The 14,079-nt window shown below is 38.4% G+C and overlaps 2 protein-coding genes across 2 annotated transcripts; one reads left to right on the plus strand and one right to left on the minus strand.

Moving 5' to 3' along the window:
• Positions 1-463: 463 nt before the first annotated feature.
• LOC112192660 (inorganic pyrophosphatase 1) lies at positions 464-1,626 on the plus strand. The gene has a single exon (XM_024332493.2). The coding sequence runs from the start codon at positions 561-563 to the stop codon at positions 1,371-1,373; it is 813 nt and encodes a 270-aa protein (XP_024188261.1). The 5' UTR covers positions 464-560; the 3' UTR covers positions 1,374-1,626.
• A 1,380-nt stretch (positions 1,627-3,006) lies between these two features.
• LOC112192659 (U-box domain-containing protein 21) lies at positions 3,007-4,589 on the minus strand. The gene has a single exon (XM_024332492.2). It carries the CDS (start codon positions 4,503-4,505, stop codon positions 3,156-3,158), a length of 1,350 nt encoding a protein of 449 aa, XP_024188260.1. The 5' UTR covers positions 4,506-4,589; the 3' UTR covers positions 3,007-3,155.
• Between the last annotated feature and the right edge of the window lie 9,490 nt (positions 4,590-14,079).

Raw genomic sequence — 14,079 nt, forward strand, 5'->3', positions numbered from 1 at the left:
CCCCAATGATTATATTTTTTTACTTAAGATCGAGGTCATGGGTTCGAGTAACTATAGGGTTAGGCGTAAAATCTTTTGATTCTCTTAAAAAAAAAATATTTGAAATCTGACGGTCGAGATTTATCAAAAAAAATCTATGGTTTCTATTAAATCAAAGTTTATTAATTCTGTAGCAAATTATCAAAAAATTCAAATTATATCCCAAAATGATAAAATCAAAACTCATAAAATTAAAAGAAAAAGAAATTAAAGCCAGAGGTATATTGCTTATTCAATTCCTCTCGAATATTCCTTATTCCCGCCGTTTCTTCTAATCAGAGTCATCCAATGCACCGGAAAATTAGACAACACTGTTCATAAACCCTCGTTTATTCACGTAATATTCCTCCATTGGAATCCTAATCCCTTTAGACTTGGACTTGCTTTCGCCTCCCATAAATACTGCCCTGTTCTTCCTCCTGCATTGACCAAAACAGCAACCAACCAACCTTGATCTATTTGCATTGGTCTCTAGCACTTCATATATTAAACAGAGTACCAAGAGTGCTTGTTCTTGAAAAATGGCCGGAATTGTGGTAGTTTTCGACTTCGACAATACCATCATCGACTGCGACAGCGACAACTTTGTCGTCGACGGGTTGGGTGCCACCGACTTGTTCAATGAGCTCCTCCCCACCATGCCATGGAACTCACTCATGGCTAGGATGATGAAGGAGCTTCATTCACGAGGAAAAACAATCGAGGACATTGTGGAGGTGCTCAGAACGACTCCTATTCATCACAGAATTGTGGCAGCTATTAAAGCAGCTCATGCTTTAGGATGTGATTTGAGGATTGTGAGTGATGCGAATGTGTTTTTCATCGAGACGATTTTGAAGCATCTTGGTCTGGAGGAATGTTTCTCAGAAATCAACACTAATCCAGGTTACGTTGATGAAGAAGGAAGGGTTAGGATTTCACCTTTCTGTGACTTCACCAGTTCCCCTCATGGGTGTAGCCTCTGCCCTCCTAACATGTGCAAGAGTGTGATAATTGAGAGAATCCAAGCTTCAATTGAAGCAAGGAAAAGAATGATATACTTGGGTGATGGAGTCGGTGATTATTGCCCAAGCTTGAAGCTGAGGGAAGGAGATTTTGTGATGCCAAGGAAGAATTTCCCCCTTTTTGATAAGATTTGCCAGAACCCTCTGGCTCTGAAGGCTGAGATTCATGAGTGGACTGATGGAGAAGAGTTTGAGCACATTTTGCTCAATTTGATCAACACAATCGCCATTGAACAGAATGCTGCTGCTCAGTTAATTACAACTGACTGCAAGTTACAGACCATCTCTGTTTCCGGTCATGAGGCCTTCCGTAAAGCTCTCCCAGTTTAGAAGTAGTGGATTTGAATGGTCATTTTGTATGTATATATGTAACTAGTGTAATAATTTTGCTGGCAGAATTTTGTAGTAAGCTAGAAAAAATGTTGCAAATTCTGAGAATCCATTGTTTTCTTGGTCTAGAAATAAGCTAAGTTTCCAAGTTTGTGATTTTAATTGATCAAGAAAATTGGATCATTGAAAAAAAAGAAAAAACGAAAAAAAGAAAGAAAAAAAACTAGGGAACCTAATTATAGTTAAGGTTACAGTTTTCTGTACAGAATGAGTTCCTACTTCTCTGAATAGAAAAGTTTATTGTTCTAGTAAAGCAGGAAGTAAACTTTTGTGACTTACTTTGAGCATGCCAAAGAAATGTTGTGAAATGTACAGATGATATTCCTCAACTTGCACCTAAAATTTCAGTCTACAGAATGTATTATTACAATCAGAAGCAGAACTTTTGGCAAAAGGGTCTTGGAAGCTCTCAAGTGAATCAGCTGCTCCAAATCCTGTGAAAGCTTCTGGAAAATAAAATTGCAAGGTGATCATGAACTACTTTGCTCTCTAAATGTTTTAATACACTCTGATGGTGGTGAACTTGAGGACTTCTTTTCAAGATTCAAAAGGACAGCATTATGGTCATGCCCGAGCTCAAGTGTCTGTTATTGCTGAGAAGCCAGTATGATTTTCAGAATACAGTAATTTCCGTTTCATTGATAACTATGGTTGACAGTTATGCTGAAGAGATTTAATCTTAATGTTAAATCCAGGGTGATAAGTTTCAACGGTGGCTATATACCGATCTAGAGCTCGAACATGTTGGCAGAATTCAGTTTTGCATGGAGTATTCCACAAATCCAGATGAAAATCATCATCTTAAGGTACATATATGTTAAAACGGGAGGGTTGTATACTCCTCTCAACAGCCGAATTTCTGAGAGATCTTTCCTTGTGGAACATCAAGTACATATTTTTTTTGGAATCTTAGTCTTTTATTACATTGCCTTTTGTATCTGTTCTCATTAGAAACTCTGTTTACAGTCCTGTAGTTGTGGAGTTAATGCTAAAGAATGGTTTCACTTGCTTATAGTTTCATGGATTCGAAACAAGCATTGTACTTTGCTTGACAGGTGCAAACAAGATATGGTCTATACAGTATCGCACAAGTGATCACCCAACTTCCTCTCATAGATGTTTCTTTTCAATTAGTAGTTTACAAGAATACAATCAAATGCACAGAGTTTCCTGGTATCACATGCTCATGAAAATTGGTCTGATAAAGAAACACAGAATGAAACAACTCCTTTAATTCACGCCATTTACAACCAACTGATGGAGACACTCCATGAATCTGAGATCATCAGTTCTCACTTGCCCATATATTCATCTGCTTTGGAGAATGAATGTGCAATTCACTTTGCAAGTCTGTCTTCTTTCAGTCAATTTTATTTTTCTAGCATTTTTTTCTGTTTTACTCTCTGAACCTAAAATTACAATGACTAATTCCTACAGGTTATGTGTGTATTCAAAAGGCTATTACAGATGTTGATAAGGCAGTTGCTAAAACTCTGGAAAAACGCTATGCTAATGTTTAAAAGAAAAAAGATAGGCAAGGCATACAGTAGCAGATAGATCTAAGTCATTCACAAGTCATGAAATGAATGTTCCATCTTCCAACTATAATTGAATAATTGAATGGTAGTCTCTTTACAAATCTTTGTATTTTGTACAACTCTCTTTCTAATTTCTCAATCTAAGGAAAAAAATTTGTAATTGTGGTATTTGTCCCCTAATTAATCAAAATTGGCCTTTCTTCAGATACTTAAAATCCATGGATGAATCAACACAGTCTACTTTACTGATGTGAAGATTGAACAACTTCAACAACTCAGTAACCTTGTCCTTGATTCCATCACCACACCCCACCTGCAACAGAACCAAGAACTTCTGAAATGCGCCCACTTGAAGTGCCTCCATCAAAATCTTAATTTCTTCCTCGTCATCACCATCACCATCACCATTTTGGTTCCTGCAGAGCTTCCAAATTATAGAAACCGAAAACTCATTCGCCAAGACTGATACCCTTAGCATCTTCTTAACCAAAAGAGGCATGGTTAGAGCATTCTCGTAGGCCTTTTCTCTCCCTTGCTTGCAATCACAAAGGCCTTCCAAAACCCCCAAAGCCCTCTCACATAGGCTCTTCTCTGCATCAACAAGCATCTCTAGCAACAAAGAAACCAAACCCAATTCCACAAATCTTGATTTGATTTCATTACTTGCTCCTGAAATCATGTAGAAGACACAGGATAGAGAAGCTTTAGTTGCTGTAGGACAGACACTAGGGCCCTCCCTAATTATCTTCACCAATGCTTCAATGGCTCCTTCAATCTCCATAATCGCATCCACATGTTTTTGATCCAAAGAAACCAACTTTCTCAGTACCGAAACTGCGTTTTGCCTTGAAGAGAGATCTTTTCCCTCCAAAAACCACACCAAACATCTCAACGATTTTGCAGATCCAAGCTTTGATTGGCCTTCTTCACCAATGGGAAACATCCATGGCAGCACGGCCAAGATCTCCTCCAACAACGTTGTTTCCTCATTTCCGGCGAAGAACTCGAAAGTGGCCGACAAGCAGCAGCCCATTCTGTTCTCCATCATACACTTCTTGTTACGCTCGCTGTCTTTTCCCCAAGCTCTGACCTTGGCCACCAACTCTAAACACTTGTTGTAATCGCCGCGTTGAGTCGCGGCCATGATTCTCTGATAAACCCTAGTAACCTCGTACGCAGACACCGGAATCCGAGGCGTGGGGATGCGTTCCACGCCGTGAGAGCGGTTCTCGACGCACCAGTCTTGGATCATCTTACGTAGCGCGTGGTTGGGGATTTGGTCGAACGTTGCCAGAACTTGATTGGTTACCGGGCAGGTCTTGTTCCCTTTCTCGATCCAGGCGTCGATGCTGGACCTGTCGTAGGTCATCCCAGTCGACAAAGTGACCGGATCTTTCATGAGGTCCAGAGTAATAGGGCACCGGAAGTGGGATGGAATCACGATCTCCTCCATCCCCATGTCTAGAGTCTCGCCGGTAAACTCCTTCCTGTTGGCATACTTGCTCGCCCTTCTTCTCCTCCACGACAAAATCATCGTTGCTTACGAAGAACACAGAGAGATTGAGATTGATTTAGCTTTTGTGTTTGTTTTGGTTATGATATCTGTAAGAGTTGTGGGTTGTGAAAGTGTATATATATGTTGCAGTTGGACGTGTTCAACTCGTACGCGGGTCAAAGCTGGTATGTGAATGTTGACCGTTGAAAGTTTCAAATTTTGAACATGCATGGTCGACGTCTTAACCCCTCTAACTTGTATTTATTTTAGAGTAGGCAGAAGATTGACCAGCTGTTCTTCGCTGTAGTCAAATTGATTAGTTGGTTACGTGGGCGTAACAGTTGGTGACTGCCTGGGTTGTCCGGTTGTCCCAATGGACATTTTCGTTTTATATTTTGGTGAAAGGCTCGTGGTCCCTATAATTTAGTTCATCACTGTAAAGATACGAAGATTACTTACATTAAATACGCCAAGAAATAAGAAGGTCAGGAATTATCTTTTCACTCCTAGGGTATGGTAAACCCTACCCCTAGAGTCCTAAGGTTTTGCATTTTCCTGGACCATCAGCATCTGGAGGTTCGTTCTCTTTCTCGGCAAAGGACAAGAATGATCTTTTCACTGCCTCTTCTTCCATCCCTTTGAAGAGGAAACCAGTTATTCGTCGATTGGAGCGGCCAATTTCCCCTACTTCTCCTTCGGTCCCTGCAGAGACTCTAGCTGGGACTGCGACTTCTTTGGAGCACGAGTTGGAGAATGACCAGAGTCCCACGTTAGAACCTCCCATAGAGACTTGTGATTTGGTATGTAGATGCTTCACGAAGCTGATTTGTCTTCTAAGAAACGAAAAACCAGTGTTGGTAACCCTTCCCCCAAGAAATTCAAAACTATATTGGGTGGAAAAGTTCCAACCCTACAGGCTGATGCATTGGGATTGATTGAGGATGACAGTGATGTTGCTTTGCTAACTTTGAAGAAGAAGAAGACCAGCAGGCCTCTTGGCAGCAAGAATAAGATTCATCGCACTTGTAAGAAGACTAAGGGTAGTCTTCTGATGCTCACCTATCCTCCAACTACTGGTTCTGCTTCCAGCCCTAGAGATAAGGGCAAAGTAAAACTTTGATTTCATGGTTTTCCTTTTTGCCTAATGCTAGAAGTGGGGGTCTTCTACTACTTTCATATTTGTTTTCTAGTTGTACACCAATTGAGATCTCTAGGCGACTAGATTACTGCTTCCTGAGAGGTTGGTAGAGAGGGTTTTGTTTCTTGTTTTTAGGCTCAATAAGTGAGCAAATGTGTTTCTAATGAGGGTACCTGTCTTTTGTTAGTTAGTTCATATCATTTATGATTTTGGTATGAGACAACATCTGATGTACGTGTCTTCTGGCCAAGGATATATTTAATGAAAGTATCAATTTCCTCAAAAAGAAGGGGTTTATCTTAAGCCTAGGAAGCCTTTGGGTCCCCTTGAAAAAGTCAAAAAAAAAAAAAAACAAAATTGACTCTATATGAGGGTAGAGATAGAATTTTACGCCTTGGAAAACTTAAGAAAATCTCAAAAACCATGAGTAGGGGCGATGTTCTGTCTAATAGAATTTGCAAGCTTGTATTGGAATTCGAAGTTAAGTCTTTCGCTTTGCTTGAAGTACGCGTTCTGTTTTCATTGTCATATTGTGCAACTGTATTATTCATTCATATTAGTCATAGATATAAGTCCAACAGCAGGCTATGGTCTCGGTCGAAATATTTTCTTGGTCATCATCCTTATCTCTGTTGATGAATGTGTGTGCGTGTGTGTAAAGCAAACTAGGAGGGAGTTAAGGACCACTACTTGCATGGTGTGAATTAGAGGGTAATTTTCTTCACAGGGCCCTGTGTGCAGTTTGTAGTTGGCCGAAACCAATTGGGTTTTAATCAAAGAGTGACTACAACTCTTTCATGGTGCAGAACCATTACAGGCTATGACATGTACATAAAATAATTGGGCTAAATACTGATTACTACCCTATAGTGTAAGTCTAAAATCAATTCAGTCCTTGAACTTCTAATTTCATCAAAAACACCCCTGCATTTTCAATTTTAATCTAATAGGTCCAATATGTTAGTTTTCTATTAATTGATTTTGTTAACTTGCTGACGTGGCTCATATGAGGCCTATGTTTTATGATGCAGTGTTGAGGTGGTATGCATTAATGCATAGTCAGTTTAGGAGTGGATCTCACTATTAGAAATCTATCAAATAAAAAGTTTTTAAACAAATAACTCAAACTATAACTGGAACCCACAACAGAAAATTAACGAATTTGACCTATTAGATTAAAATTGAAAGTACAGTGATGTTTTTGATGAAAATAGAAGTCTAAGGACTGAATTGATTTTGGACCCAAACTATAGGGTAGTAACTAGCATTTAGCCCAAAATAATTTTGACAACCTTAGAAGCTTAACAGTTGTGTTATCACTTGTATGAGTATTGAGTAATTGATTTTGGGACTGATTTGTGCCTTTCCTATTGATTCTTTGTGTGCTGGAAATTATTTCCAAACTCTAGTTTATAGTGAAATATACTATTGTTCTTTCTCAAAAATCATTCTCCTCTGGAAAGTAGACACAGAAATGTGAGCAACAGAAATATCGGAAGTGTGCCATAATCCCAAGTGTTATTCAACTTTCAAAGCTTGATTTCTTTTTATTCGAATTGGTAATACTTGATTCTTCTATCTCCTAAGACAGTAGAAAGATCTCTGGCCACTACTTCCTCAGCTTGATAAACAATATCAAGTTCTTGAGGGATTCAATAGTTTCAGTTTGCGTGTGAACAATAGTAGCCTGGTAGGGATTTGAAGAGATGTAATGATGACATTCTTCTAACTGATCATGAAACAATAGAATTCTATGGAAAAATAATGAAATATCACCAAATACAGATACATTCCAAGATTTAGCAAGAGCTTCAAGAGAACCAGTGTAAGAAATTGGTGACTAGCTGAACCAGAAATTTGATTACCGTACCCAGGGCTGTATTAACAAGATTGTGGAATGTAGCATGTGGAAGAAAGTGTTGAAATCATGAATACATGGTTAATTTAGGAGGCTTCAGGGTTAAGAGATGATTCCACAAATATAACTGATGTTCTGACTGAGGATGCAGTAATTAATTAAGGATCAGTGATACAGCAATGAATACAGTGAGAATGATTCAAAAGTACAAAAACATGCAAACTATTATTGTTCAAAGATGTAATAGGCCACCTTCATCAGCAGAAACACAGAAGAAGTTAACAAAAGGCAGCTGTGTAGCTAAGTTAGATGTTAACTCTGCATTCATTGTAGCTAGTATCAAGAAGTTAAATATCCGATCAACAATGTTGGACATTTTTTTATCATATTATGACATGTTGTAGTTGGTGTGCGAATTAACCATGGACTATAATAAGACAGTACTAATAATTACATCATATGAGAGTATTCTTACAAATGATCAATCATAGAAGGATACATTCCACTTGATTACCAAAACGTTACCAACGATGTGATACCTAAAACAAAGAATTACTATTGGTAATAGGAATTTCAATTGCAGCAATTAATGTTGAGTAAAAGAGCTAATAAGATTTATAACCGCATGGCTTCATCGCCAATCTTTGCTGTTGCCAACCTATTGACATAGAGGCTCGGGGAATAATCCATCTTATGAAAATCAGCCACCCTGCGCATCAAGAAAGCTCTGGAGTCTGATTCTTCTGATGTACTCTCTAGGTGCTTTACAAAAGTCCTGCAGACACTTGTTCTTGGTTTCAGACAGTATGAAATCACTAGTGGCACAAGAGGTCCTACTTTTACTTTCACAAGTGGTAGTTCTATCTTATCTAAGCTTCCCACTTTCACTGCTTATTTGCAAATTTGAAATGGAGAGGTTTTTGGATGTCACTCAGAAAAAGAGAAATATTCTGGCTAGACTTGGAGGTGTCCTAAAGTCCGAAAGGCTCTGTGTTGACACTTCAGATCGTTCTAGCTCACAGCTTAATACAACGCATTCTTCAGCGTTCTTCAATTGAAATATAATTTGAGAACTCTCACTGCTCCCATATTATATCAGGTGGACTAGCTGAGGTTTGGAAACCTGTGAAGACTACTCAGGATGGTCCTATGGTTCTCATCTTTTCTTTGCTCATGATTTGACTCTGTTCACTGAAGAGGTGCAAGATGCCTTGGACTTAACCTCATCTATCCATACCTACACAAAGCAGATTAGGATTAAAAAGACTGCTTCTAGGAATTAAGCACTTGTTTCTAAAATGGATGTAGGATTCTACAATAAGATGACCAAGTTCCCTCTGCTTAGTACTTAAAGAAAAAGAGTATCCTGCGAGTTAAGAATGATTCATTCACTTGCTCTACAGATGGTGCTCAACTTAAAGGATTACCATGGAGGATTGGCCATGGGGTCAATGTCTTTCTTTGGTGGCCCTTTTGGGGATTTTATCAAGGTGTCTTTGTCCGATGAGCATCTACAAGTCCAAGCTTTCCTTCATGTCTAGATGGGATATTTCTGATTCTCTCTTTGCTTCCTGAAAATATAGATGGTCCGTACTCATGCACCATTTCCTAGAAGTGTCAAGATAGATGCATTTGGACTTTAGAGGCCTTGTTCCAATGGTAAGTTTTCTGTCAGTCAAGCAGCTCCAGCTCATGTTCTTTGTTTAAGATGAGTACCTGGAAGTGAAGCTTCAAACTATCCTGGAGGTGAAGTTTCAAACTATCTCCTAAACTGAAAACTATTTTCTGGATTGTCCTTCATGGAAAAATATTAACTAATATCAAAAGATGCTCTTTCGGTGATCACATTTGTCCCCAGTTTAAGTTTCGCATTGCATCCTCAGATGCTCTTTCCTTGAAAGTCTGGGATAGTTTGGGGTATAACTCTTCCTTCTCTAGCTGTATTTCTCTTTCCTTTGAGGTACTGGATAGCTGTCAACTTGAAAATAGAGTCCAAGATCATTCTGTCACTCCTTGGAACCTTATACAAACTGTTTCTTTGTGGTTTATCTGGAAAGTGATGGTGCAAAGTTGTTCTTGATACTGATATGTAATCCCCAGTTTGGCCACCTAGTGATTTTGCTAATTCTTGGCCTTCTGCCAACTCTGTCACCCAATCTAAAGTCCCTTGTGAGCCTACTTCCTTATGATAGATTGATTGGATTCCTCCTGCTAGTGGTAGTGTGAAATTGAATACTCATGGAAGTAGATGGAAACGATGATAATATAAGTGGAAGAGGTGATTTACAATGGATACACTTCAGGGAACTACTGGAGATCCTAAATTTCTGTAAAAGTGTTTCCGACTTTCTCAGGGCATTGTATTGAACAGTTGTGCGCACAATGTTCCAAATTTCCGATTAAAATGGCAAAATCAAATGGTAGAAAGTTTCAGGAGATAGAGGCACAAGAAACCTTAATTTACTTTCCGGAGAGGCATTGTTTGGACATTAAAACACAGGTAGACAATATCCCAATCAGAAATGATAAAATCAAACACCACAAAAATCCAGAATAAAAGGACTCACACTCAAAACTGAAAATGCTAAAAATAACCGATAGTAAACTTCTGATTCCATAGTATACGTATATAATTATCTCCCGACTCAGTGACTTAATCAACTACATTTCTTTTCTATCTTAAAGTATGCATGGAGAGGAATCATATATATCATGAAACAGCAGCCCACCATTCACATGCTTAAGTGTGTGAGAAGGTTTTAATTGAAGTAAGCTAATCCCACCACAAGCGTGTCTACAAAAAGACAGGACCCTCTCCTACTAATTTACCTGAACCCACAACTTTAATTATACAACACCCCTGTTGGTGATAAACATATGTATTAGGAGAAAATGAACAACATAAAGGTTAGTGCTTTGCCACTTTTCTGCAACCACTTGAGTAAGGAAAATCATAATAGCAACACTGTGAAACAGTGATGAACATCAAAAACTCATTCAATTAACTATAAGTAGCATTTCTTTTCGTGTTCGGATTATTAAATTTATTTATTATGGTAATTCCTTTTCTATTCTGTTAAAACAAGAGTAAATTCTGAATAGGAAAAAACAAAGACAAATAAAATTACACACAGATAATGACGACCAAATCCAAAACCAGCATCACAATCTGTCAAATTTCGTCAACCTCCCTCTTACAAGAAAAAACAATCACACTCTCAGCTGCCCAGGCCCCAAAGCAGTCTACTCGGTTGAAAGTCAAAAGTAGCTATCTGAACAGAGAGTAATTAACAAAATTCACAAATGGGTATTATCACTAACCTGCCAATGTTCTTCTGGGGCTGAAAGCACAACCCGGAAGTCAAAAGGCCCTAGTAAACGACTTTAAAATTTTCAATTCAAAGTTGGAAGAAACTTGGGATTCTATCATTCTAAGGCCCTAGAACACCCACATCCAGATTGGCACTTTTACTTGATTTAGTCAAGGACGGAGACCTCTGCTGTGTCCCTATTTTGGTTCCTATGGGCTACAGTCGTCCTCTTCAGAGGCTCAAGTATATCAGGGAAAGATACGATCTAACTCCAACAATCCGAGATTTTGTTGAATTATTGGACTTTTCTGTTTTTTAGGGGGAGTTAGTCCTAAAATTATAGGACTTTGGTTCATTTCAAGTCTCATATTTAAGACTTTTCCAAGACGAAGACTCGGATACTGTTCATGCTGCACAACAAATGGGTTATTATTTGCTTTTACTCAAATTGGTCCTATTTAATCTGACGGCTCAGATTTGAAGGAAAAAAATGTGTTTAATGGCTCTTATTAAATCAAGGACTATTATTTCTATTTTATTCCAAATTTTTTAAAAAAAATTACCAGAAAATTGAGGGAAAAAAAATATACATGTTGGAATAGTAAATTGTGGGAAATTCTATAAATATCAACTCATTCTTTTCTATTTCCTCACACCAAATATCCTCCATCTCCTTTACAATTTTTCATTCATTCACCCATCTCCTTCACACCAAGTATCCTCCATTCATTTAATAAAAAATTAATTAAATGAAAAGAATAATTTTTAAATATTATGATAAAATTAAAATTAAATTTTTTACCGTATTTAACTATATTAATATACTTTTAATATAATATTCATCAACATTATACTCATATTATATTTTAATCAAGAATAGTGAAATAGCACCCTCATATAGCACCTCATTATTGGAGATGAGAATTAAGTCATATATGAATAGTGCAATAAGGGGTGCTAAAATGAAAATAGCACCCCCCAAATAAAACCTATTGTTAGAGTTGCCCTAACGGAAGTCAAGTCCTATTCAAGCATGTGATATGAAGTTTTATGGAAGACTCCTCGTTGTTCGATAGAAAAATAGAGAGATTATCAAGGATTAAATTATTGATTTTTACATGTTTATCGAAATTTTGAAAAAAATGAGAGATTGAAAATATTCGGGATATGTTGAAAAATATATTTTGGGCTAAATATTGTTTAGTACCCTATGATTTGGGTCCAAAATCAATTCAATCTCTGTACTTTCAATTTCATCAAAAACACCCATGCGTTATCAAATCTCGTCCAATAGGTCATTCTGTTACGCTTTCATTAAATGGCACCGTTAAACCGCTGACTTGGCCTGCCAACTCAGCTCAGGTGGGGCCCACACAAAAATGAAATTCCAAAAATAGCCCTACCACTATTGCACCTCCATATCCAGAGCTGTCCTCCATAGCTGGACGGGGTTGAGAAATTGCATTTCTTTTCTCAGCACGACCTCGTGAACCGACATTATATCAACGCTGTCGACGTCGTGGGTGCGGATGAGTCTGCAGCAATTGAACAAATCATAAAGGAATTGAAGCTGTAATTGTCTTTAGCGAAGATCTGGGCCACGAAGAACCCCCCCAGTTTGAGGGTCCGGCAGACCTAAATCGCGAAATCTGCTGATCGACCCAACTGCTCCAGCTAGCCATTAGCGGAGAACTCAAAGTCGAAAGTGGCTACATTGAACGGTTGGCGGTGGGGGACCCCGGGGAGCATCAACGACGGAGAAGAGGTTTCTAAGATTCCAATTGAATTAACGACACCATTTTCTTTAAGTGCCAGCACGTCCTCTCCGGCACGGGTCCGACACATAGGGTAACACCGTCGTCGGCATCCGAGGCACCGACACCATCATTCTCGGTGTTAAGTCCAAAATTACCTAGTGATTAATCCCCTAATCTTACACTTTTGCTTAACCTTTGTGTTTATTTATATATATTTATTGTGTTTTCCTTATCATGCTAGGAAATGATGGAGAAGCATGGAAATGCACTAAAACTCAACTTTAGCACATTTTCCTACTCCGGCTAGGAGAAACTGAGCTAAGCAAGGAAGGAAGAGTGGCAGACTGATCAAATGAACTCCAAATGAATTAAAACTTTCCAGATATATTTTAGATATCTTAAGGATCATTTTATATCAAGAGTGTAAGAGCTAGTTCGGAGTGGAAGGCCATCAAAAGATAGGTCCAATATTTTGACTAAAAGACGAAAACTGCAAAACCGGACCTGTACTGATTCCGGCAGCATTTCCGGTCACGTCATGGTGAACTAAGCTCTGAAATTTTACCAAGATGATCTACACTCATGGAGAAAAATTTTGTATGAAGAAGTCAAAGGCCAATTCCGAACTCTCGGTGGAGATTCAATTGAAGGAAGAAAGGAGAAGAAAGTGCGCAAAAAGACAAAAAATGGGTCAACGGTGGTCAACGCCGGATTCCAGACATTTCCGGCTGAGTTGGCCGGCCGAGAACATGTGTGGAGGATAAGGAAGAGCTAACTATGGTTAGAGACTTTAGGTGGAAGACTTTAGGTCTAAGTTATTTTGAAATTCAAAATTTGAAAGAGAACAAGTGGTCCCATTCTTACACCTTACACATTTGTCTCCCATTTATTACCTTGTTTCCTACATAATGACCCTTCTACCCTTACTTTTTCTCCTCCACCAAAATATCTATGGGCTTTCTAGGTCATTTCTATGTGGAGTCAAAAACTAGATCCACATTTTGTGCTTACACATTTGTCAATCACATCTAGCCCTTCATTTCTTTTGATCTCCACTCTTGATTTGAATTGCCTTGGCCTTTAAATAGTCTTTCCTCTCTCCCCAAAACCGTGCACCCCCTTGGCTCCCTCATTTTAGAGCATCAAAATCTCTTTTTTCTCTAGTTTTAGGTTAGTTTTTCATACCTTGTACATAGTTCTTTGATTTTGTGTGAGAAATAGGTGTGTAGGCACTTGGGTTTCACCAAAACCGAAGTTACTACACACTCTAAATCAATCACAACACTTGGTTTCACACATCCAAGCCTTTGTTCTTCTTTGTTCTTGAGTTTTGTGGATGTGTATGGTGTTTTGGGTTGTAAAACCGAAAATATCATACCTTGAAGCAATTCTCTCATCATTTGACATCTTTGAGAGCTCGGTGGAAGGTCGGGTAGTTCTTCTCTTTTCTCTTCCTTCTCTCTTTAATATGATGTTCATGGCTTGTATTTGTAATAATATGTGTTGTGAATAGTTGGATTTGAGGCTAGGGCTAGCTCTAGCCAAACTT

The sequence above is a fragment of the Rosa chinensis genome, chromosome 3 (assembly GCF_002994745.2).
Source record: "Rosa chinensis cultivar Old Blush chromosome 3, RchiOBHm-V2, whole genome shotgun sequence".
NCBI lineage: Eukaryota > Viridiplantae > Streptophyta > Magnoliopsida > Rosales > Rosaceae > Rosa > Rosa chinensis.